We start from the raw sequence: 24,617 nt of genomic DNA on the forward strand, positions 1-24,617 counted from the left end.
TAAATGTTTTTAGGTGTCTAACACGCAGATTCTCCCTTGGTTTTTTAAAAAATATTTTATGCTTGAAAAGCATTTTCCAAAAAATAAGAAAAAAATAAGAAAGCCCTCAAATGAAACTGAATTTCAGCAGGCCAGAGCTTTGTCTTGTAACCTTAATGACTCAGATTGCTTCCGACTGCTTGGAGTGGTTGGGGAGAATATTCTACAGCTGGATCACATCCAAAGGGTGGTTTGAAAGGGCAGCTTATACTAGTGCCTGCTGTTGACAAACTCAATGGCTGTTGATTTTCACGTGTACTGTATATGCCTGTGCACAAGAATAAAAGGCAGCCACATGATGCAGATCATAACTGCTTCCATGCAAACGCTGACATACAGCGTGTGCAGCTGGACATGTGCCCCAGAATAGACGCTGAAAAGGTCTTTCACTTTGACTGACCTGCACTAACATGCACATTGAACATGAACACGCAGAGATTAAAATTGACTGAAATGTAGAAAGGGCCTGTTGAGCTGAAGAAAGTATGTTCTGTGTTTTTCCACTTTCAGTGTGGAATTAGCCTCTGCTTGTTCCGATATATATCTGGTCTGGGGCAGGCTTTCCTAGATAGAGGGATTTATTTGACACATGTACAGTGGCATTCTTACTCACACTGTTCTCTCAGGACTTGCACGGTGCAGCAGACAACATACAACAACAGCACATTACAGAACAAGAAATGAAGAATAATGATAATGTCTAAGTCCTAATCTTGAACTTGGTGACTACACATTTTCATCTGAGAATGGTTCCTGATTCTAGATATTCTAATTTACACTACCTTATAATTTGTTTGGTTAGATAATTTTAATGTTTTGATTCCCTAAGAAGCTGCACGTTAGAGGCATAAGAGTAGGGAGCAATTATAAAGGTCTAGTAAGAACATTTCTTAGTAAGGTTTAATCACTGCAGTACTTGGCAAAAAAACAAAATTAAAAGGTGCTGGAGCTGTTAGCTGTGAACACCATGACTGGAAAGCCCAGACCAGGGGCTTATGCAGCAAGTCAGGAAGAATATTGGGAAATGTTCTGCAAGGACTGGAATTAAATAGCAATTCCATATTCAGCCTGGCTATTAGCCATACTAATGATTTGATTTCTGAAAGGGTTTTTTTCATCCACGATTCACAGGTAGAATTTGTTTCTGACTGTACAAGTGTGTATTATCTCACTTTTCATGAGAGATCAGTTCTGGAACGAATACATGCTGAACAAAATTCATTCTGGGGACCGTCATAAAGAAGTTATATTAACAGTAATACTTTGCCGAAACAAAGAACAACAAATGTGAAATTTACGTAGCAATGTCAGTTTCTCAGAACTTTAGAAATGAAGCCAAATGGATCTAACCACTTTCAACAATTTAAGGGAAAGATCGAGAATGCAGCGAAAGAATATGCACCGGGATTTTTGATTGACTGTGGATTTTAATTAGTTTGTTTTAAAATTACTGTACTTATTTTTTTTAATAGCCATGCCATCAGTCTATACAGGATGAAGACTGAATTTTTAATTTGACTAAAGTCTAACTGATTTGCATGAATAATTTTTAAAATGGTATTTTTAAAATTTTTTAATACAATTTTGTATAATGAATCTGTGCAGAAGAAAAGTTGTGCCAAGCAAGTAGATTTATTAAAATCACGTAGAACCCATTTTTTTCAGAAATCATTAGAACGTCATGATCAATTTATTTAAAATCACACATGCTATAGGAAGTCACCAGTGCAGCATCTTATGCTGTACCTGCTGTGCAAACAAAGATGAGTTTTCATTGAGAGAAATATGTACTGGCTTCTATATGCAAACTCCAGTATTTATTACACAAATGATCTTTCTGCTGTGAATTATTTTTGTGTTAATCCTAATTTTAAGTCATAGACCAGCTTCCATAGTAGAAGTCTATATATATCCGATTAAATCCCATGCTTAAAACATCCACCGAAACAGCTCTCTGTTGTTTTTCATTCTCTCCAGGGGAAGTTGTTTGAAAAGTTTTGCTATGTATTGTTTTTTTCTGCAATAAGTAGAGCTGTGCTAACAGAATCAGCAGTATAGCCACTAAATTGTCTTATTAGTTTTAAGTTTGGTTAAATCTTGATTTAATTAGGACTGTTTTTATTATTACAGTTCCAGGTCCAAATTCAAACTTTGTCTTGCCTGATTGCTGTGCCCAATGCTTGAAATGCATTTTCTTATTTTTGCTTGAGACTGATCCATTATAAGCCGTCTTTTCTCAATAAAAGCTCACATGCACTGCATGAATGAAAAGCAGCCGAGTGCAGCCTCAGCTTAATTTAATTACCTGTGTGTGCTGCACAGTGTATTAAGAATGTGTCTGCATAAAGAAGCCATAGTGAGAGGTGGGCAGGGACCTTATATTCTTTCCTAACCAGCCTTTGCTCTCCTTGCAGCTAGTTTATCTTGCAGTCTGTCCAGGTGAAAGAGACGAAGTGGGTAAATATCCTTTAGAAATGTGTTGTATCTTGACAAAGAATTGTTGTGAAAGGACATGGCAAAATTCTACCTTGAATGGATGCCATGAGATTGGTTGGAAGATAAACGTCATGGATAAGTGAAATAATTCTTGGAAGTTATCTGACCCAAGAGTTGATGGTGAGGAAAAAAAACAAGCAAAACTTGTCAGTGTTGTGTAGTGCATGTTTATTTCTAGAGGGCTGGTAGTTTGAGAACAACATTTTTACTGCCACTTTATGACCATTTCTGTTTTCGTTTTAGATGGTTAATTCTCTCTCACATGTATATTTACTGTTCTTCTTGTTTCCTTCATAGTAATAAACGTCAGTAATATGTTGCAGTGGCCCCATAATTGTGACCACTTGACTACTTGCAGACATTTATATTGACTTGTGTGTTTGCTTTTCTGAAATGCATTCCCATCCTCCCAAGACATCCAGATGTCCCTACATACATTTATACACATAGATGTCTGTACCAAAGTGCAAGGATTATCAGGTTTGGATAAAGTACTACATATTCATTAGATTGTCAGCCGATTAGTCTTCGTGTTATGTGGCTTTTAAAAGTAGGTTGGGTTAGTTGAAGCCAGCATGATAGTGACTGATTTCTTAGAAGTTGTGCAGCCTGTAGCCTGGAGAAGGATTTAGGTAATTGTGTTTGGACCTACTGGGGTTTCAGATCATGCTTAGTGAATTCAGGAGTCATTGATGTGTGTAATCTCTTTATGCTTTAATTATACACATTTGAGCAGCAGCTGATGTTACGGTATGCATTCATCTAAGGCATAAGCAAGGTGTTCTCAGCTCTTACCCAGCTACCCATCATTAGAAAATGCATGTGGAATTTTGAATTAAAACCAGGTCTTTGTTAATAAAGTATGTCCTTGTGTTTTATTTTAGTTGTTTGTGATGTTCATGTTTCCCAAAATAGACATAATTTATAACTTTTAATATATACCCGTATGGAAAAAAACAAAAGGCCTGATGTCTTATTAAAAGTGACAACAGCTTTACAGCAAGGAATGTTTTCAATTATAAAATGGTAATTTCAAAGAAACTGGGAAGGTTCTTAGGAAAAAGAACAGAGCTTTGGAAATATTGTGTATTTTAGTACAATTAGACTTTGTTTGAATAGGAATGGATACATACTGTAGATATAGCTGCAGTGTTGTTCGATACTACCATGGGTTTCAGATCTTCCTTGTGAGATGTATATCTGTTGTTTGGGCTCTGTGGGCATTGACTATACAGTAATTGAAGAGGGTTAAGAGATTTGCACATAATTAAATTCTTCAACTGAATCATTTTGACAATTCAGAAGGTATTATTAGCTGACTCAGAAGGTCTTGAAGAAAGATATTCCCCTGGGACACTGATTGATCTTTGCCCTTATAGGTCCACTGTTTTCTGTGTTTCTGTGTGATTTTAATTTTTTTTTTAAGAAAGACCCTGGTCATTTGGTATTGTTTCTAGTTTTGTATCAGCATTTTGTACTGTAAACAAAGTCACTTTGTCTAAAGTGCTTCAGGGCTTTCAGCAGAATCCAGTGTTTAATTTGGAGTATCCTGTTTGGATGAGTCTCTTTATTGACCCAGCTTTGATTGAATATTCATAATGGACCCTGCTCACTGTGTTAAGTTTAAGTATATTCTGTGAGATCTTATTATCCATAGTTTTCCTTTTACTACTTAAGAGTTGGTATGCTTTTATTAAATCTCATTAATTTTTACAGGTGTTTGTTCATCATAGCATTTCATATTCTGAAGCCTTTCCAAAACTGCCACGAAGCAGTTTTTTAGCACTGTTCAAATGTGTGATTCTGGGTGGTGCTCCATTTGCTTATAGTGCTGTCTTCTTTCTCCTTTGCAGTCACAGCTCTTCTCAGAAAGCTGAAGCAGCAGTCCAGAGAAAGTGTAGAGGACAAGAGGCCCAGATTACTCAAGGCTCTAAAGGAGGTACAGTGCACCACATTACTACAGATATCCATCATCATTTCAAAATGTGCAAAAAAATACATTTAATAATTGGAGAGCTTTCTCTGAATACCTGTGAAAAAGTACAATCAATAAGGTCACTGAATTAAGAATGGTGAATCTTGCTTGTCAGGTAAGTGATAGTACATCTTGTTGTTTTGTTATGTTAAATTTTGACATATAACCACAGAGAAACTGTGCATTCATACAAGCCCGACTAGTTCTTTTGCTATATTATATGTCTTCTGATTCTGTTCTTTCTAAGGTGCTTCTAGTGGTAAAAAATGTATAAATAAAATTTCAAGCTTTGAAAAGCAAATACTATATACTCATCAAGCGCACCTAACATGTCTATATTCTAAAAAAATAGAAAAACAGAGGAAATTACGACATAGAGATTGGATTTAAGGTATGTGGCTGGCATCTGGGATCTTCTTGAATGTAGTCTTGTATATACAGTATAGGTCTATAGTCTTAATGATGATGATGATTATAATAAGGACGGCATGGTAACGCCCCCACTCTTTTCGAGAGACACCCTGAGATTTTTAATGACCACAGAGAGTCTGTACCTTGGTTTTACGTGTCATCCGAAGGAAGGCACCTCATTACAGTCTAGTGAAGCTCCACTACAGTGGAGTCGTCAACATCAGTCAGTGACTTAATGTGGCTTGCAGTGTAACTCATTTTACACTGCTCCCGGGAAACAGATTTTTTCATGAACCAGAACTTTGGAATGTAACACTGTCAGCAGAAGGACAGAGTCTACTGTGGTGGCTGATATGATAGTAATAATCTTTAAAAGGTTGTTGAAAATGTTTTTAAATCTTCAGCACTGTCATACAGGAAATCTGTTTACTGGGGACAGATCTGCTGCAAAGGGTAAATTCTGTGTGTTAGAACAGAAGGATGCATGTATAGCTAGACAGAAGGCAAAATTTCATTATTCTCCAGCATATTTATTTTTGCTTTATCTCAGGGCTTGTTTTCTATGCCCTGATCTTTCACATTGTGTACTTGTGTCATCATGATTGACTCTCAATTCCCAGTACAGCTCCCAGGCCAAAAACTGCCATTTAAATTGATCGGTTATTGTCATAACTCTTGTCTTCTACGTAAGACTGAAATCGCATATGTAGAAATTTCAGGATTTAATAGAAACCAAACGTGTTTTTCTGTTTCTCGCCTTTAGTCTTCACAGGAGAAGCAAGTATTTAAGCTACCAAACATTGGATGACATCTTTAACTCAGTCAAGCTTTACCTAAATGGTTGTGTGCTAGTGTACACACTAGGGTATAGTCCTTAAGTTCTGAAGATGACATAGGGCTTTATTTAAAATTATGTAATGTGCAAAACTGATTGTAAGGTATGGGAAGACGGTGTGCGTGTAGTAATTATTTTCTGCCTTGTTCTCTAAATTGATATTCACATTTAAATATTGTAAGCAGTCATAGGGGCATGGCACATAAAGATGTAGTCCCTCAGAGCTGATGGATTAACAAGCTGTGTTGTTCTGCATGTCAGTAGTACTGATCTAGTACATCTGCATCTGATCACACATCTCCCACAGGTGTTCAGCAGTGATTATATAAAGAATCAGAAGGTCACAGATCATTAGCACAATGTGTTATCTGAGAAAGTCCAGATTTTTATAAGGTCTTATTTCCGATAAGAAAGAGACTTCAATCGACAAGTGTGATTTGTCTCAGTTAAATTTAGGTAATTGCAGAAGTAAACTATTTAAATGATTTTATGCTGCAACATTCTTTTAACATCACTTAATACTAAATAATACTGAAAAGCTACCTGAAGTCACTAAAACAGGTTGCACACGCTTAATTACAGTCTCTAGTTTTAAAGTGTAACTACAACACTCCATTACAGTAATTTGCATTCAGATATTTGAGAATGCAAATTAATATTCTGCATGTAAGTGGAAGTTGAAGTCTGGGCTGGTGTAACAAGAGTAACAAATTAGAATTTTAGTTGCAAAAGTAGTTCATTATACTGGAAGAATTAGGGAATTCAGTTCTGCTACAAATGCACCTTTTCATTGCATTTGAGTTACAGAGTTGGCTCAATATGAAGCATTTTCCAAATTTAAAGTCCTGTCTAAAAGTTGTGGTCACAAACATCCAAAATGCAAAGTCCTAATAATATTATATTACTGTACTCTACAGCTGCTTACAGGTATATATGATTTTTAAAGAGCTTTCAGTCATGACAGCCCAGATATGATACATTGCTCCATACCCTTAAGAAGTTAGAAATACAGACAGTGAAGTATTTTAGCTGAAGCTGGAAAATATATTTAAGCATTTAACACGATGCCAAGTTACACGATTCTTAATTTCTTTTCTCCCCAATAACAGTGTATGCTTTCTTTTGTTTTTCAGCTGGGAGACTTTTACTTAGAGCTTCACTGGGATTTTCAAAGTTGGGGTGAGTCTGTAATATTGTATTAACATTAAACAGTATTTAAGGAGGTAATCAAGTATTTCTGTACAGTATGTTAACTTGATTAAATCAAAACAAACATATCAGTGTGAAAATGCAAAGAGTGTTTTTTAGATTAAAATACTTTTAAATAAAGAAAATAAGTACCTTAAAAAGAGTTATAGGCAAGCATTACAGTATCCTGAGATCCTTTTTTGCAAGCTGCTGAAATTTATAGCCCTGCCATAAAAAGTGCTTTACTGTACTGTTACTGTTTTATATGATAGTTTTTCCTTTGTCACTGTTTTATGAAACACTAAAGTATAAAACTGAAGATTTTATGCAGGTAAACATAAAACTAATGAAAATACATTAAGCAAAGAAACATTGTGCAGGGTAGTCAGGGCATGACTGATGTGAAGAGTTTCTTCTGGTGAACTACAGCTTTCACTAACTGCGGCAGAGTGTAGCTCCCTCTAGTGAGCAGCTCCTCCTCTATCGGTGGTTTAGTTTCATTCACCCTTAAAGCCAACATTGTTTTTTTTACAGTGAATGCTGTATTATTTTCCAAGCCAAACCTAAACAGAAGGGGCACCTTAAACTTATAGGTTGGTGAAATTGCGAGGCTGCGTGGTCTCCCTGTGTTTGCTTGTTGGTTTTTTTCCCAGGTGCTCTGGTTTTCCTCACGGTTCCCAGACATGCTGGGAAGGTTGTTTGGCATCTCTTAATTGTCCAAGTGGGTGTGTGCGTCAGCACTGACCTCCAGTCTAGGGTGTAATCTCGTCTTGTACCCTCTACCTCCCGTGAAAGACCACTCTTTCACCTGGAGAGCACAAGTATAGAAAGATCTAACTTTTCAAAAGCTAAGAAAAGCAGTGTGACCCTGAGTGGATCAACCAGTAAGGTGCTGGACTGGAATAGACATTGGGCCCTGCTGTCCAGGAAGAGGCTTGTCATTTTGCGTGCCTGAGATTTCTGCTTATAGCCAAGCACAGTTGGAGTGGAGCAGGCTTGAGTCAGTCCGTGTGTTTTTGGCTTGGCTGCATAACAGTAAAAGCTTGCAGACGATTGGCTTGTAATGTTGTCAGCAAGAGCCGCTCCTCCAGGCACTGAGCTCTGACGGCTTGTCAGAAGGTGAATGGCTGAGACTGTGGGCACATCCGGTGTGTACAGTCTGCCCACGTTTCCACCCCTCAGAAGGGTCGGGGATTGTAATGGGTTGTCGGGAAAGGGCAGTTCCACAAAGAGATAAAAAGGCAAATGTGCCTTTGGCTGAATATGTACATGTGCATCCAGCTTAAATAGCATATGAAAGATAGTGGGCAACCGTGAGTTCCCAAATAGAAATTGTGAATAAACAGGCACACATTTATTTGCAATGGCTCCAGTGAAGGAGATCAGCACCTCAGAGGCAGTGTCATAGCTCCCAGCTAGTCAGCCTTAGTGCTTGTTCTGAACTAGTGTACTACTCAATTTAGTTAGTAATCCAAAAAACTCTTGTAAGGTTTCTGATTAAAGAAAAGAATACAGAATTTCAGCAAAAAATGCTGATTTTGTGCGTTTAAATCTTTTTTTCTTCTTTTGGGGTAGAGTTTAGAGCTAAAGTACATCCTCTTTTGTCTTCTGGGATTATTCAGCATTCTGCTTCAACCATTTTCATTCGCTTTTCAGAAGCCCTTGCCACATTCGCTTGCACAGTAAAGCAACGTTATGCAAAACCTGACCTTGGGCCTCTGGTCTGTTTAAAAGACCAGCAACACAGCTTTTTTGTTCCTAGTAAGAATAGGCCAAATTGGCATCCACAGTCAGCCTTGAACAAGAAGAAACATCTGGGGCTTTCATTATTTTCGACGTGTCACCAGGGTTATTAACCATTTTGGGCTTGGTTAATTCCTAGATAATTGACATCTTTCAAGCAGAGAAAGGTAAATTTAAACCTTTAGTCTGATTTTTTGTTAGAGAGAGTGGAGTCTGTATTTGTACTTTATATACTTTTTCATACATGTGTACAGTCAACTCTTTGGCGACCTTTATTCAAGTGACCACTGATGATATCACTTTTAATTTAAGCGTACCAGGAAACCTGTGACTACAATTCTCTTACACCAGAACAGCCCCCCCAGCCCTGTCTTGGGTGACATTTTTGGCACCTTTTTATCTGCATATAAGAACCGCATATCTAGCTAAACTGTTTGCACATAGAAATGGTAAAAAGCTAAAGATTCTTATCTTGGATGACCGCAGTTGAACTTTATTTTAAATGAATAAAAACATTAACACATGGTGCATGAAAAGTAGCAATATTAAGTGCTTTAAGTGGGTTGTGTTGTCTAACTAAATTTCTTAGGTAATAATTTCAAAGCTGTATTTATAGAAATATTATTCTTTTTTACATTTTACTATCAATAGTTAATGACCGGTGCAGCGGAATGAATTAATATAGACCTAAGAAGAGTATCACTGATAAGTCTGTATCACAAGTTTGGATTCTTTGTGTTTCAGCTGTGCTGGGAACACTGAGTTTGACCACTTGTGTAAACTTGCCCTTCTGGTAATGATTAAGGGAGATGTATCTTTTTGTCTCCTCTGGCTTTGGCAAAACAGCTGCAATATGCCACCTGAGGTCAAGAAATAATTTGAATTCCATCTAGTTCAACAGTCCTGTTTTATAGGTAACTTTGCAGTTAGTGAAGACCTGGAAGTAATAATATAGACACAGCTAAGTCAGCAATTAGTTTAAACCAAGTCGCTACACGAGTGAAATGACAAGCAATAGACTGAACTTGTTAAAGTGAAGTATTTTCTACAGCTGACATTTCACCCTTTGTATCTTTCGGCCAGTGGTTCCCAACCCTGGTCCTGCTGACCCACACACCTGTTAGTTTTTGTCCTAGGCAGGCCTTCAATTACACAATCAAACCCTTCATTGACTTAATATAATAAGATTAATTAAATGAATTAGTTGCAAGCTTAGCTGGTGACTGGAAAAAGACATATTCCATCACTAATTGAATTTGAGTTAATGAGACAGACTCGCTAGTCTGTCTCACTATTTCTGTGAGAAATCACAGAGGAAACAGTATTTAAATTTATATTCTTGTGGGGAAAGTTAAAACAGTACAGCTTTACAGGCTTGGTAATCAGTAGCAGTCAATACATGTATATTGCCCCTAGTAATTTCGTTACTAAAAACATGTTATCTTTGTATTTTCTGTGCTGTAATGAGGGTTTAATTGCCATATTTTTATGTCTTTAGGAAAATGGTGAGATTTCGCAATGCATTTATTTTAGCATAAACTAATTTTTAAACTAGCTAAATATTTCAAGGCTTTTCAAAGTTTAGGTCCGCAACCTAAAAAAGTTTTATTTGGAAATATTTCATGTCTTTGTTGACATGAGCAAATTACACAGCAATAACAAGGAAACAGAACACTAGTTATTTTAAAATTGAGATTTAACTTACTGCTTGTTTTAATGGCACCTGTTCTACACTGAACATCTTTTTAGCAAAGTCCATTTTGATTAAACCATGGGAATAATAAGCATTTGCAGGTGAGGTACTTTCTAGTTGTTTTTAATTCTGTTGTGGCACATAGTGTGCCTGATTACTTTTTTACACGTATGTCAGAACTGTAAAGTGAATCCAGTGTCTTAAGTTACAAAAAAAAACTACTATGGAGGTCTACAGTACCCAACAGCAAGATGTAATGGCTCCATCACCTTAAGATACATAAATGGGCAAGTACATTTAGGGGGAAAGATACGTCTTTGTATCTTTGTATGTCTAAACGTATTTGTCTGACAAAAACTGCGAAAAATGTTTTGTAGTGTCTGCATATCCATGATATATAATAAGCTCTTAGAGCGGTTGCTTCACGTACAAAAACAAATGTACTGCATTTCTTTCAATTCACGTTCAGTTCTGCAAACGTTATTAAATGATTTTTCTGTGCCATTGTTTCTGTGAAATAAATATTTCAGCACACTGCAGCTTATCCTTAAGCTCTCCTTTTAAGTACACACAAGCAGATGGCAGTAGAAAGTGAATCAAATTATAATCACACATCCATTATCAGAAATGCCTTTCCTGGTAAGCATCATGCCAACCCAGAGGCTGTCTCTAGATTCATATGGCGCAAGGTATGGCTGAAAGCACACAGGCATCCCTGCCCCGAGCAGGCCTCCATTCATCACTGGGCCACAGGGAGGTGGGAGGAAACTGGAACATCTGGAGGTAATCCATGCAGACACGGGAGAACATGCAAACTCCACACAAAGTACCTGGAATTGGACCCAAAACCAGGGAGGTAGCAGTAGTAACTACCATGCCCCCATCTCCCCCCATGTGCTAAGAGTATAAGAAAGTTTGTCAACCGCCCATCTACAGTAGCTTATTTTAGTAATAAGCAGCAAAGTGATTTATCTCATCCAGCAGCTGCTTGAAAGAGAAGGTATGATGGTATCTGCTTCAACAGCATCTTTGGGAACCTTTTATTTGTGAAATATTTGTGTAAAGCTTCCTTGTAATGCTTTTTTTTTACTTGTCTTTCAGTGCCTTTGCTTTCCCGAATTCTGCCTTCAGATGCTTGTAAAATATACAAGCAAGGTATCAACATCAGGTATGTTTTTCTTTAGAATACATTTGCTCAGTAAGTGATCAATATCCTACCTTTTATATGTGATAGCCATAATGTGTTGTCTACACCAAACACAAAAATGTAAGAAATCGTGATCTAATGTTCTCAGATTTGACATGAACAAATGTATATATTGACATCCGTTTTTGTAAAACATTACACTTTTGAAGAAGTGTCTACTGATCTTTCATACTGTTGTAAATGGTGCACTGTAGGTGACTGTTCTACATGTGAAAAACCAATGTCGGACATTCTCATAATGTTGGAAGCTCCTACTAGTTATCCACTTCTGCAGTGTTACTCTGTATATGATTGGAATTAAGAATGCACAGCAGAGTGGTAATAGTTGTTACGAACTGATAATGTGAAGTCATAAATGCAAAAAAGAACTGTTTCTGTGTCATTCATTTTCCAATTATTCTTCAGATTAGCACTTCCCTGTAAAAACTGTCCTTTATAGTGTGATGCAACAAGCTAAAGAATAAAATGGGTGGATGGATTGTATTTTTCAGAAGATGAAGATGACAGGTAGAGGTTTGGCACTGATTATACTCTAAAATAGACCTTACACAGATGGGAGTTACATAAGTGCTAGTGACCCTGTGCTTTAGATTTTATTCATCTCCTGTCAGCTTGACATCTAGCCACTGTGGAATTAACATTAGAGACTGCACATAGCTCCCGCATTATGTTTAATCAGCAGCAGGGTCAGGTTAGGATCATTGGTGGCATCTGTTAAAGCATCTGGATTTTGGTTTTTGGCTTGTGCTCGGAAATGAAAGAATTTGAGGGAAAATGCCTTAAAAAAGGAAAGGTAGCTAACTGGCTTTGAATTTCAGAGATCATTAAAGATGTTTTTTACGATGGGCACTTGATGCTGTTGATCGTCTGTAATCCTTTACCAGGAAATTAGCAAATACCTCTCATCAGTCCACCTCTGGCTGTAATTGCAGCTCTAACACATGGGTTCCAAAACAAGTCTCGGATATGGGACCACTCATCGCATGCAGTAGCCTTTCATGGAATATGGGAAGTGGTTCAGCAGTGTCTTGCGACTGGAATTATGCTTCCTCTCTGTGTATGATAACAGCTACCTATAAACCTTTGTGGCTATCTGAATTGACACATTATCTTCAACAATGCTCCAGAGTCACTCACACGCCAACACTTACGTCTTATTGTACATCAGCCTTTTCTCCCATAGCATAACCCACTAAGGAAAGTGCCTGGTTTGCTACTGCTTTTCAGTTTTTTTTAAGAATCCTGGGACATGCCACATGCTGGACTGTGTCTAGTAATTTGGATACACTTCTGGAACATGCTTTTCCAGAATATTTTGTCCATGTTTATTTAATTTAATTACGTTTCAGAATTATTTATTTATGCCCCACGCATTTCAGTGCGGCAGTGTATGTGTGTACACATCAATACAGACTATTCTTATTGACTGTACCGCTATCCACAGATTATTACCAAAAGCAAGTCAGTAGAATGTTAACTTTAAATAACTTAAAAGAGCCTTTGTTATTATTTGGTTATCAAAATACATTCATGATATATGTGACATAGTTATTTATGAGCCCCTGGTAACTGGTAGACCTTCAGTTAATATATAACAAATTTCATGCAATGTTGATGCCTTCCGTTACTATAATTCACCTAATTTTGTTTCATTTTAAAGTACAAAGTGTGTCCTAGAACCTTTCGTGCAAACCATTTTTAGACGGTGTTTGCAGCCTAATGCTGGCTAGCTCTTCACTGTTAGGCCTCACCTAATCGTTCCTTCATTGAACTGTTCAGAGATACTAGCGCTTTTCACCATTTGATGTGAAGATCATTAAGGCTTGTTATTCACTGCAAGTGAGAGCTCCATATTTGGCACCTGGAAAACTTGAAATAATCCAGACAAGGCTGGAGTCCTTTGACTGCCATGTCTTCTGTTAGATTCAGTGTGGAATCAACAGTGAATGAACACGAATGTATGTTCAAGTACAGTAAAAGTAACTGGGGCTTTGTGAAGCAATACTTAGCACCTGTTTGTCGATCTGTTCCATTTTTGCAATAATAAACATTATAGTATAATAATATAATTAAAAAAAACATCAAATTTATACCATGTTTTTTTTTAAATAAGCCATTGCAAATAATTTCTTTGCTACAGTGTCAGGCATGAAATTTTATGTCTTTTTTTTTTACTGCCTTGCTTTGGGTCGTAGTCTGTAATGGATGTACACTTCGTCTTTAACATTGCTCTACTTCATCACTACCCAGAGAGAGAAGCGCTGACTGGAATAACTTCATTTAAAACAGACTTTAGCCATTTAATACTGCCATCCCGTTTACTTTTTCTTTCAGGCAAAATACTGAAGATTTCTGTGCTTTTCAAAACATCATTTCAAGTTTCAAAAACAAGTTTTTTTTTGATCCAGTCATTTTTCCTTGTTCGTGTAGTACATAGTGCTGTGAGATACTTTTTTCAGGTATTGGAAAACTATTGAATTGGTTGTTTGGATGATGGTTTGTTGTTTCACATTATTTGACTGGAAAGGACTCCAATCCTATACCATTCATAGCTTTTAGAATTTGAACCCTGATTATGAAGAAAATGTTCTACCATTTTTTCTGTATTATTAGGACCAAGTGTTCTCTCTGTAGATTAACAATATTGAGGGGAGGCAGTATTTCTCAGTTGGCAGTCACTACAGAATTGTTCTTCGTAAAGCAAAGCAATTAAAACCCTGGAATAAAATCCTCTTTTTTTGTCTGAATTTGAGCAAATGAAAGCAGTGTGCGAAACAATTACTGATCTCTGAATTTTAGTGAGAAAATAAAATATTTATGAACAATTAAGTCTGTAGCTCTACATGATGCCTGTAAAGGCTTTGTTGAAGCCTGTTATTCTCAAATTGGCCATGGTGTTATTCCCCCTGCTATCAACGAAGCAGTGTTCAGAAACCATCACCCGTTGTCAGAATAATAAGCGTTTCTCAACACTTCTCAAGTGGCGACTCGTGTTTCTCTCTGGCGTCTTCCTGGCTCGGTATCAACACTCCCTTGTGTCGTTTTTGCCTCCTCTCTCAGGCTGGACACGACGCTCATCGACTTCACAGACATGAAGTGCCAGCGGGGGGATCTGAGCTTCATTTTCAATGGCGACGCTGCGCCCTCCGAATCCTTTGTCGTTCTTGATAACGAACAGAAGGTCTACCAGCGCATCCATCACGAGGTAAGGGCTTCGTGGCTGGGAAACCAGTGACGGAAAGCCTGCTTGTCAACCTCAGAGCATTATCTGAGTTGGAATGGGAAAAGAGCGTTACGCATTGGCAGATGGCCACAGAATATGCAGTTGTCGTTCATACGAGAGCTCTCCTAGCAAGATCATAGATTACTTTCAGTTGCATTTTCTTTTTTTTATATACAAAGGTGTATGCTGTGACATTATTTGATAGTTGTGGATAGTCAGGATTCTTGTCTGAACTAGAAAAGGCCTCTGCTTAGAGCTGAGGTTGGGGGTCTGTAAGTGTGAAGACATCTTAGTTTAATTATGTTCTGTCAATAGCTGCTTTAGCCCAGCTGGGCTCTGTTACTGTTAGTTGAGCTTAGGGTAACCATGGGAAACCATGAGCATGAAGTGTTACCAATGACAGCTGTCCTTAGAACGAGAATGAAATATACAATTGAAGTAAACATGGAATAAAGTAACCAAATGTGAAGGGAGGTTAAGCTTTATTAATATTTCTATGAATGTATTAAGAAGGCCTGATTCATCAGGAAAGGTGAAAGTGGCATTATTTTTTAAAGGGAAAACAAATTATTTGATTCAGCAGGAGCTGATGTGTCAGAATAAACATGAATTCTGTTATCTTAGACTCCGTTTTCCTCTTAAGAGTTTTTACGTCTGTAATTGCACTCAATATATGGATATTTTCTCTGCAACCTAAAAGTAAAACATGCTATCTGTAACTCAGTATTAGTTATATAAGCAATATTGATTTTTTTTGTATAATGGGGATTTGTGTAAGTTTGGAAATATGCTGTATACTCTTCCTTTGTGTAACTTGTTTATGCATGACTGCAGTGGCAGTTGTTTGGCTTCTGACGTTAAACCTGCTTGGTATTTTGTATTTTCTGTAATCTAAATTCCAGGAGTCGGAAATGGAGACAGAGGAGGAGGTGGATATTTTAATGAGCAGCGATATTTATTCTGCTACACTCTCCACTAAGTCCATTACCTTCGCCCGAGCCCAGACTGGCTGGTTGTTCAGAGAAGACAAAACGGTTTGTCTGTGTTACTTCACTTCTTAATTTAATTGTTAGCATGTCTTTAAGAGCTTTGGTCACACATTCTGAACTGACTGTAATAAATATATCTAAATGTGGACATTACATTGAAAGGCCACTTATGGTTTAATTACACCAAGAAATAAACCCTTTTTGAAAGACATAAATATATTTATTACCTGCTTCTCCAGGCCAGAGAGGCTAAGTACAATGGGGCTGGTTATCGGTTTGAGGCTGGCCAGGCTGCAGAAGGTTTTGAGCCACTTATCCATTGAAATCCTTCGCAATTAGACAGGCTATCAATACCTATAAATCTTCAGATGTACTCTTTCACTTTGTATATCTGTGCTGAGCAAAAGTGCTTATGTTCAACATGGCTTTTCAAATGTTCTTTGCCATAAGCAACACAATTTGATCTATTTTGTCAAATTTCACCATCACAGAAGACTTTGAACCTTCTTACTTATTCCTTTTGTCTTGATACAATGCAAAGTTTCTTAACAGAACACTTTGCCATAGAGACATACGCCAAGAGACATTAAAATGCAACAGATGAGCATTAGAACCACCGTCTTCTGTTGCATTTTAATGATTCTCAGTGTCATCATTGCCATAGATTAACCCTCCTTGGCACAGACACCGTATTATTCTTTCGTAGTCATGCAGTTGTGTTGTAATTAAAGTAATCATATACTATTTGGTCTTTTTAGTTTGATAAGATGTTTTTTTTTTTTTGTTTAGGAAAGAGTGGGCAATTTCTTAGCAGATTTCTACTCTGTGAATGGTTTGGTTTTGGAGTCCAGGAAACGAAGGGAACATCTTAGTGAAGAAGACATTCTGCGAAATAAGGCCATAATGGAAAGCCTCAGCAAAGGAGGAAACTTAATCGAGCAGAATTTTGAGGTAAGCTGTTTTTTGTTTGTTTGTTTGCTTGTTCACACAAAATGTGTGAGTTTACCATCCCTTTCTTTTGAAAGGGAGAATGTTTTCATTTTCAACATGTTCAGCACATATTACAGTTTTATTTTAGTGACATCATTTTTCAAAAACAACGTGGGTGTACCCTGCCTTGTGCCGGTTGCTTGCTAGGATAAGCTCCGGTTTTCTCATGACCCTGTACTGAGTAAAGCGGTTATGAGATGGATGTGCTGGTGTGAGGTCCAGGATTAGGGATCGTGGTACACACGACCAGGAGGATGCTGACTGCCTGGGGCATAGAGAAGATGTCGTCAATGTTCTGTCTTCTCCCATCTTAGCCTGCGCGGCGCCAGTCCCTCACCCCCCCCTCTCCAAACACTATATCATGGGAGGAGTACATCTCCGCAGAAAACGGGAAGTAAGTAGCCATGTTTGTTTTATGGATTAAATCTTGTCTCATAAATGGAAAGAAGCATGCAAGAAAGCCTTTCCTTATCACAGGAAGGCTAGGCTTTTCATTTGGAGAGTGTTTTTTTGTTTTTCATTTAATATAATTATAACATTAAGAAACATTAGGAACAGTATATTAATGGAATAAATTACATTTTTAAGTAATCATTGTGACATTTTCATGATGGCAACTTCAGTGGCATAGAAACATCTTAAACCGTTACGAATTGAGAAAGCCGTTATTAGTATGTTGTTGCTAATAGTACTTACTGTACCACCAGTCAGGGGGAAAAGTAGCTATTGTATCAGAGGGAGAGCCAGCATTTCCCTGCCTTTGAATGACACGGGTGAGGTTTGTACAGGAAGGTTTTAATTGGCTTATTCAGTGAAGGCACTTGTTTGTAAGTTGAAGATGGACCGGATATTGATATTTGCAGTTTTGTCCAAGCTTTGTAATTGACTCTGGCTGCAGTTCACCAGGCAGCAGAGCACAATTTGCTTTTATTCATCCAGTTGTCTCTGGGTTGCCAGATGACAGCGTCCTGGTCATTGAGCTCACCATGTGAAAAGTGGGGAGTGGGCTCTGAAACGGCACTTTTCTAAGGGGAACTTGCACGCTCTTCACTTTCCAAAGTGAATTCGGGCAGTTCCAAAGTGCGCAGGTTCTAAAGGACAAATAATTGAGTACCGAATGCAACAAGAACAGGAAAAGGGTTTTCTGTTAGAAACCTGTGAGGTCAGAACAGAATAAAAATGACATTTGAACAAGTATGTCCATGAAACATTCAGGGAGTAATGTAGCTTAAAAAGACATTAGGAATAATACACAATATAAGCAGTGTTAAAATCTAAAATAAGAATGACCGCTAATGTTTTTTTAAGGGAAGGTCAAACAGTTGTCAGTACCAAATTAAAAATGACAGGGATTCAGGTTTTGAGGTCTAAAATCCATAAGTGACTTACGAGTAAATCTTACAGAATCTCTTCAGGTTGTCTCTCACACATTCAAATAGCAGCAATTGCAGATGTAAAATGAATCACTCTAACAACATACAGTAACTAAATCTCTGCAGAGGGGACTGAGGGATATGATAATTTGTACTTTATTTTTAGGTAGCAGTTTTGCTCCATGGTGCATAGATTGTACATGCAGATCAATGTGGATAAAATATTTACAGTATACTACTGTCTTCCCTGTCCCTGGTCAATATTTCAGGCTCACATTTGACTTTAAGGAATCTGATACCACAAAGCTGCACAGTTACACTTTGTTACCACCCCCTCCAGCAGCAGGATTATAATAGATGCTTATGATTATGATTATAATAGATGAAGTCCAAAGGGTTATGCACGTTTTCTGGTTATGCTTCACCAGATATCAGCATGTTGCCTTTGCTTATAAAATGGTATCAAGGGCTGTTACAAGGCAAATCCATATAAAGGTTTAACATTGTGTAGGATTTATTTTTGCATTTTTTTCTGGAAAAGTCTCATTTTTTAGATGAATAATAACATGGTCATTCAGTCAAGCTCTCCTTCTCCAATATCAGACTCGTTGTGCTTGTTACAGAGCTCCTCATCTTGGTAGAGAACTGGTCTGCAAAGAAAGCAAGAAAAACTTCAAAGCGACTATAGCAATGAGCCAGGACTTTCCCTTGGGCATTGAATCGTAAGTGTGTCCTCTTTTAAACTGTCCACCCCGCTTAAACTTCAGGAATAATTAACCACAGATTTATCAGCATTCTGTTACCTTTTGTCTTAAACTGTAATCTGACAAAAGCACATTATGAATTTATGAAGTCAATAAAAGACAACCAGTGATGCATTTTATATCATGAATTTGGAAAGTAAAACATAAACCTTGTTTGACAATAAAACACTAACAAAACATTACAGATTATTAAGCACTGTTTATTTAGAAAAAATGAACACGGAACTTATTTTCGTATCTGCTGTACGGTTTATACCCGCTTTCTTTTGTCAGGGTGTCACATTTAACATTTTAAGTCACATTTCCCCCATAAGTAATCCTTCACTTGAAGTCTACTTGCACCGAGCATATTGAAGTCAGTACTTATGGGGATAGTCCCCATCTTTGATTGTAAAGACCTTTCTTACTTAAGGGCTCATATGCAGCTGGACATTGACCAGTTTATCACTCAAATATAAAGGAAAATTATTCAGATCCATAAGATGCTGGTTAAAAAATCTGCAGAACAATTTTGAAGTGAATTCTTAACATTTGGGATAATTCTGGGAAGTGGTCAGGTATGAGTAAGTATTCTAAACCCTCCCATTGAGTGGTGTGGTTTGATGGTCATTGCTGAATGCTGTCGTATGTTATTTCCCCAGCTGACTGGGAAATGTAAAAAGACGAAAAAGCTCAATTGTGTCTACAAGTTCCCCATTGTGGTGTACTTTGTATTGATAGTGAAGCTTATTCTAATTAAGGAAGGTGTAACGTTTACATTACAGAACATAGTTGTATAATTTGAAGCGATTGCATGAATTCAGCAATGCAGTATACAATGTACAGTGGAAGAAGAGATTAATTCCATACTGATCAGTGCTTGTTAGTTGCTTATGTACTGACGGGACTCTCTGTTCTAACCTATTATGTGTGCCTTGTGCTGTTGTTTTTTAGGTTATTAAATGTTTTAGAGGTGATTGCACCCTTCAAGCACTTTAACAAACTCAGAGAATTTGTACAAATGAAACTCCCACCTGGATTTCCTGTCAAACTAGGTAAGAAGACTAATTATTGGGTTGCTTTTCAACAGAACTTTAGATTAAACTTATCTGTTACGAATGATGTGATCAATGCTATATCAATGCACACTTGGTAAGTACTTTGTGGTGAGCTACATGCAGTTGCAAGCAGTTACCTTTCAGGGTCAGTGAAATAGTGTTGTCTACCAGAAATAACATAAGAGAAACAGTGATGTTCATAATCATAATGTTTTGTCTTGCCGGGATTTGTGTGTTAGATTTAGTAATGGCCCAGACACATTTAAAAAACAAAAAAAACAAAATGCCGTGGAATATAAAATCTGCAGAAGGTTATTAATGGTAGTGCTACTAAAATTATAAGATCTGCGTTCTTTTGTCTTGCAGATATACCCGTTTTTCCTACAATAACTGCTACAGTGACCTTTCAGGAGTTCCGCTATGATGAATTTGAAGACTTCATCTTTACTATCCCCAGTGACTATAAGGAGGACCCCAGCCGATTTCCTGACCTTTAATCCTTTTTCGGCAAGACTCTGGGTGTCTTCTTTGTGGAACACAGCTGACAGAAACAAACTGAATCCAGAAAAAGATATTAACGTAACACATAAGGGTCTACTTAATTTGCAATTTCACAATCTTGTGGAAATCATGAAACAAGGGATTGCCTGTGACTGTAACCATTAATGTCACTTTCGTACATCTTGAAAATATTGCACAGATTACTGTCTTATTCATTAGAGCCCCCTTCCACTTTGTGATGCATATACAAGGTGAGCAAACAAGTGGTGGCACAGACAGATTGAAAGGATTGAAACTGTGTAGATTGTTAAACATAGACTTAAGAGGACTGACAAATCAGATAAGGGTAAGGCTTATCTGTGTACCTTTTGGTCTATTTAGAAAAGCCTTGATTGATCCCTGTTTGGTGTTAGAATCACTTATCACATAAAAATATACTGCAGGTGCTACAGCCTGGACCATTTTTTAGTGATTGCCATTAGAGAAAAAAGGGATAATCCAAAATTAAGGGAGTATTATAAAAAGCACATCCGGAATACCAAATAGTGAAATTTTCAAATGTACAAAGAAAGCCAGGTTTATTTCTCAGAAGCACTAGTTTACATAACCTGCCTGGCAATTCCTCTTTAAGTATCAAGTAAACAGCATACAGGATAACTATATAATTCTTTTTTTCTTGTTAGTTGGAAAGCCTTTTTCTTTCAAAGTATCTGTTCAGTTGGAGTTTCTGAATTTCTAGACACTGGCATTTGCTGTAATGTAACAGTCATCATGGCTTTAATGTAACCAGTAAGGAGTAGTCATTTTAAAGCTTTTTATAACTCCATGAATCTGTGTTGCACATATTGTATGACACAGGCATACACTAAATACAGTCTACTAAATGTTTTTTCTTTATGCCGTGACTGGTCCATGAAACATGTTTACTTCCTCTGCAATTTAAGTAGACCCCTAGTAACAAGAGTAGAAGAGAGCAGAACCCTGTCATTTTAAATGCTGTATTTAATAGTTACAAAGGGATGAAATTGTATTTAGCTGTATTGAGGCACTAATTACATTGTGTAGGTTCTTTTTAAATTGCAACATCCTAATGATTGCCTTTTTCTAAAGGCATCACATCTTGGGGCTTCCACAGGCTTCAGTGTATCTAAACAGCACCAATCTGCCACACTTGAGTGAAGTGCTACCTGTATACAGCTTCACTTCAGAAGGCATAAGGTGCCATTTTGTTCATGTTTTTATTCAGTTCCTTTTGATACCACAGTTCACATAGAACATTTGGAAAAACAAATCCTTTGGGAATGTCTTAACCAGTACTCTTACTGCTAACCTATCCTGAGCAACCTCCACTCCTGTGAGGCTGTTCGTATAAATACTTCTGCTAGCCTTGTTTTCATATGAGTTTGTAAACTATGTAAGAAAATGTACAATTGACTAAAAGGAAAGGTACTGAGCAATGTACATTTCAAGCTACGAAGAATGCTTTTTGCGAAGTGATTGAATAAAAAAGAAACTTCAAGTCAAATGTAAATGGCATTTTTACAGATTGCAAGACCCAGTCTTTTTTCTTGTGCATGGTGTTAATACCTCTGTTTGTTAGTCCTCTGTTACCTCATGCCTTTTAGGTTTTTAATCCCCCCCCCCCCCATCTCCTGCATATAAGTTAATTATGGGATAGTTTTCTTACTGTTAGTCAACATGGGTGTTTTGATGGATTGGGTTTTTATGCAAGCATCGATGTGAAATATTATCCAGGGGTTGTGAAAGGTATTTAGTTTTTGTGCTTGCAGGAAAATGTTTGTACATACTGTATTAATACTGTGTTTTTGAAAAACTCACTCTTACCTCGTGATGGGTAATGGGTGAATGAACACGCAAAAGACAAGCCTACCAGTCTTTCTGTGCTTATTTATTGCAGTCTATCACCGCGTGGTATAATCCTGATCCCTAGCCTTGGTGTTTAAACCTGGTACAGAATGTGTCTGGGGAAATTACACACCCCTAACACCTAGAGTATCACTACAGTTGTGTACAGTTATACATCTGTAAATTACCTCGTTCAAAAAAAAAACAAGAAACCTTTGTAATAGACTGTTATGCCCTTCTTTAATAGCGCAGCTTCTGTAGTTAGATTTTCCATCTTTTTCTACAAAAATATATAGACGGGCTTTTCCTTTCTAAGAAAAGCTGTTTTAATAATGAAATACCAAGGTGAGGCGAGAGAGCTTCGTGGTCAAAATTCCGACATTTCTCTTGCTACAAAAGAAGCTCATCTGCAGAGTTCCCTGCTTTTTGTTTCATCTGAGAAGACCACGATTTCACGTGTCTGAATACTGTTAAAGACATTTTCTTTAAAAATCATGCACTACATCCTCAATACCCATGCTAGGCAGGACTGCAGTCGTCGGCAGTGTGAGAAGTGAGGGGAAATAAAATGCGCCAGTGGGTTTTTATTCATTTCTTGTAATCTCAGCTGAAACAGAACTCAGGAATGCACTGCAGCTTTAGAAGCGCAGAGTCGAGGAGTCTAGCCTTGGTGTAATGTATTCTTTCACACGTCTGCTTAAGGAACTCGGATGTCTTGCTGAATTAATCAGCATTATTATTTATGTCCTTTGGTACACTAATATTTTTGTATAAGCTCGCACTCTGTTTTGGTAATGTAGATCTATTTTTGTTCTCCTCTGTTCTGTTGCTTATCAGTACGACCACAGATATCAAATGATACCATTAAATGCTTCCATGTCTCACTACTGGATAGTGAGGCACTTTTCCTAAGTTATACACTTTGTAGCAGTTTTATACTTACCAACCTCACACATTATACCTTTTGTTGTCTGTGTGCTTGGTATTTGAGTTTGTTTGGGTTTTTTTTTAAGTTCTGTACCATGGCTTGAGCTTTCAGGACCTTATATAAAACACTGCAAGTCTTACTCGCATTCTCATGCATAAGATGCAGATTGTACAGCAAGAACGTTATATAAGCCTGCCACACTATTTTCATATAAAAAAAATGTACCTAAATAAAATGTCCATGTATCAAGGCAAATAAAGTGTAATTTTTTTATAGTGATGTGTGGAGTGCATAGCATTATTTGTTTACAGGAGCTGTGTATGATCAATTACCTGCATTCTCCCAGATGAATTTGTCCTGCCGTCTTTGCCTTCAGGAATTTTTTTGTATGACATGCCCTTAACATAATGTGGAGATTCCTGTCTTCTGTTTAAATAGATTCTGAAGCTGCAGCTCCTGATCTGTGTGCTCCCTGCAGGTGGTTCACAAGGCGACATAATTACAGAGAAGAGAATGAAATTTGGTTGCAGAAGGAAAGGTAAGGCTCACACCTTCAATCTGTGTCTTGGTTTCAGTACTTCCGAATGTGAAAATTAACAGTTGTACTCCGAAGTAGTAGATGTTGCTTCTGTACATCTTAAGTGTAACTAGTAACGACTCATTTGTTCATTGGTTTCAATTAAATTTAAATTTGTGTACAATTTGTGGAGAACTGTGTCAGGGGGCTTCAGATGCAAAGGAACAATGTAAATGTTCATTCCACACTGAAAAGCAGGTGTTTTCACATCTAAAGAAGGCTCAACAGCCAATATGATGTTCTTTCTGGTTTTCAGTGTAGAATTCACCTTTGCTCCTGTGATGAACAGGATATTTGACTGCTGTAGTGTCAGTATTATATACTCCAACATGAAAACCTTTAAAAATGAGCTCTTGTGTGATCTGCATTGTCTGAAGACATTTTTTTTTTCATCTGAACACTGGACCTTCAATAAAAAGTAGCCTTTACTTAAAAAAATATTTAATCATATTAGATTACTCCACAGTTATGTTGTGTGTGGTACACTAGAGTGGAAACAGGCAAAGAATTTAACCCATAAAAAAAGTGCCGTGTTATGATTCACAGTTATAAGATGATTTTCTGATTAGCAGTATTTTATCAGTACATTAAAAATTAAACGTATTGCAGGGGATATCACCTTGCAGGCTAACAGGTTATTTTAGTTAACTTTTTTTGGTTAATTCCAGCATATTTTATGTTGTACACAATGGTACTGTATTAAATATGGTGTTCAGAAATAGTAAATATTCTAACCTCTGTCGAGAATGTATACTCTAATGCATAGCAAAGCAATTAGGTTT

General features: G+C 37.3%; 1 protein-coding gene across 1 annotated transcript in view; it reads left to right on the top strand.

Moving 5' to 3' along the window:
- ankrd13c (ankyrin repeat domain 13C) overlaps positions 1-23,537 on the top strand; it is a 45,919-nt gene extending 22,382 nt beyond the window's left edge. The window contains exons 4-13 of the mRNA XM_088926968.1: positions 4,389-4,474; positions 6,890-6,935; positions 11,482-11,548; positions 14,648-14,792; positions 15,713-15,844; positions 16,589-16,750; positions 17,104-17,183; positions 18,786-18,884; positions 19,860-19,960; positions 20,330-23,537. Coding sequence (XP_088783094.1) covers positions 4,389-4,474; positions 6,890-6,935; positions 11,482-11,548; positions 14,648-14,792; positions 15,713-15,844; positions 16,589-16,750; positions 17,104-17,183; positions 18,786-18,884; positions 19,860-19,960; positions 20,330-20,460 — 1,049 coding nt within the window. The 3' untranslated portion in view covers positions 20,461-23,537. The remainder of the gene's footprint in view (positions 1-4,388; positions 4,475-6,889; positions 6,936-11,481; positions 11,549-14,647; positions 14,793-15,712; positions 15,845-16,588; positions 16,751-17,103; positions 17,184-18,785; positions 18,885-19,859; positions 19,961-20,329) is intronic.
- The last annotated feature ends 1,080 nt before the right edge of the window (positions 23,538-24,617 follow it).

Source organism: Atractosteus spatula, chromosome 11 (genome assembly GCF_055471065.1).
Source record: "Atractosteus spatula isolate fAtrSpa1 chromosome 11, fAtrSpa1.hap1, whole genome shotgun sequence".
Lineage (NCBI taxonomy): Eukaryota > Metazoa > Chordata > Actinopteri > Semionotiformes > Lepisosteidae > Atractosteus > Atractosteus spatula.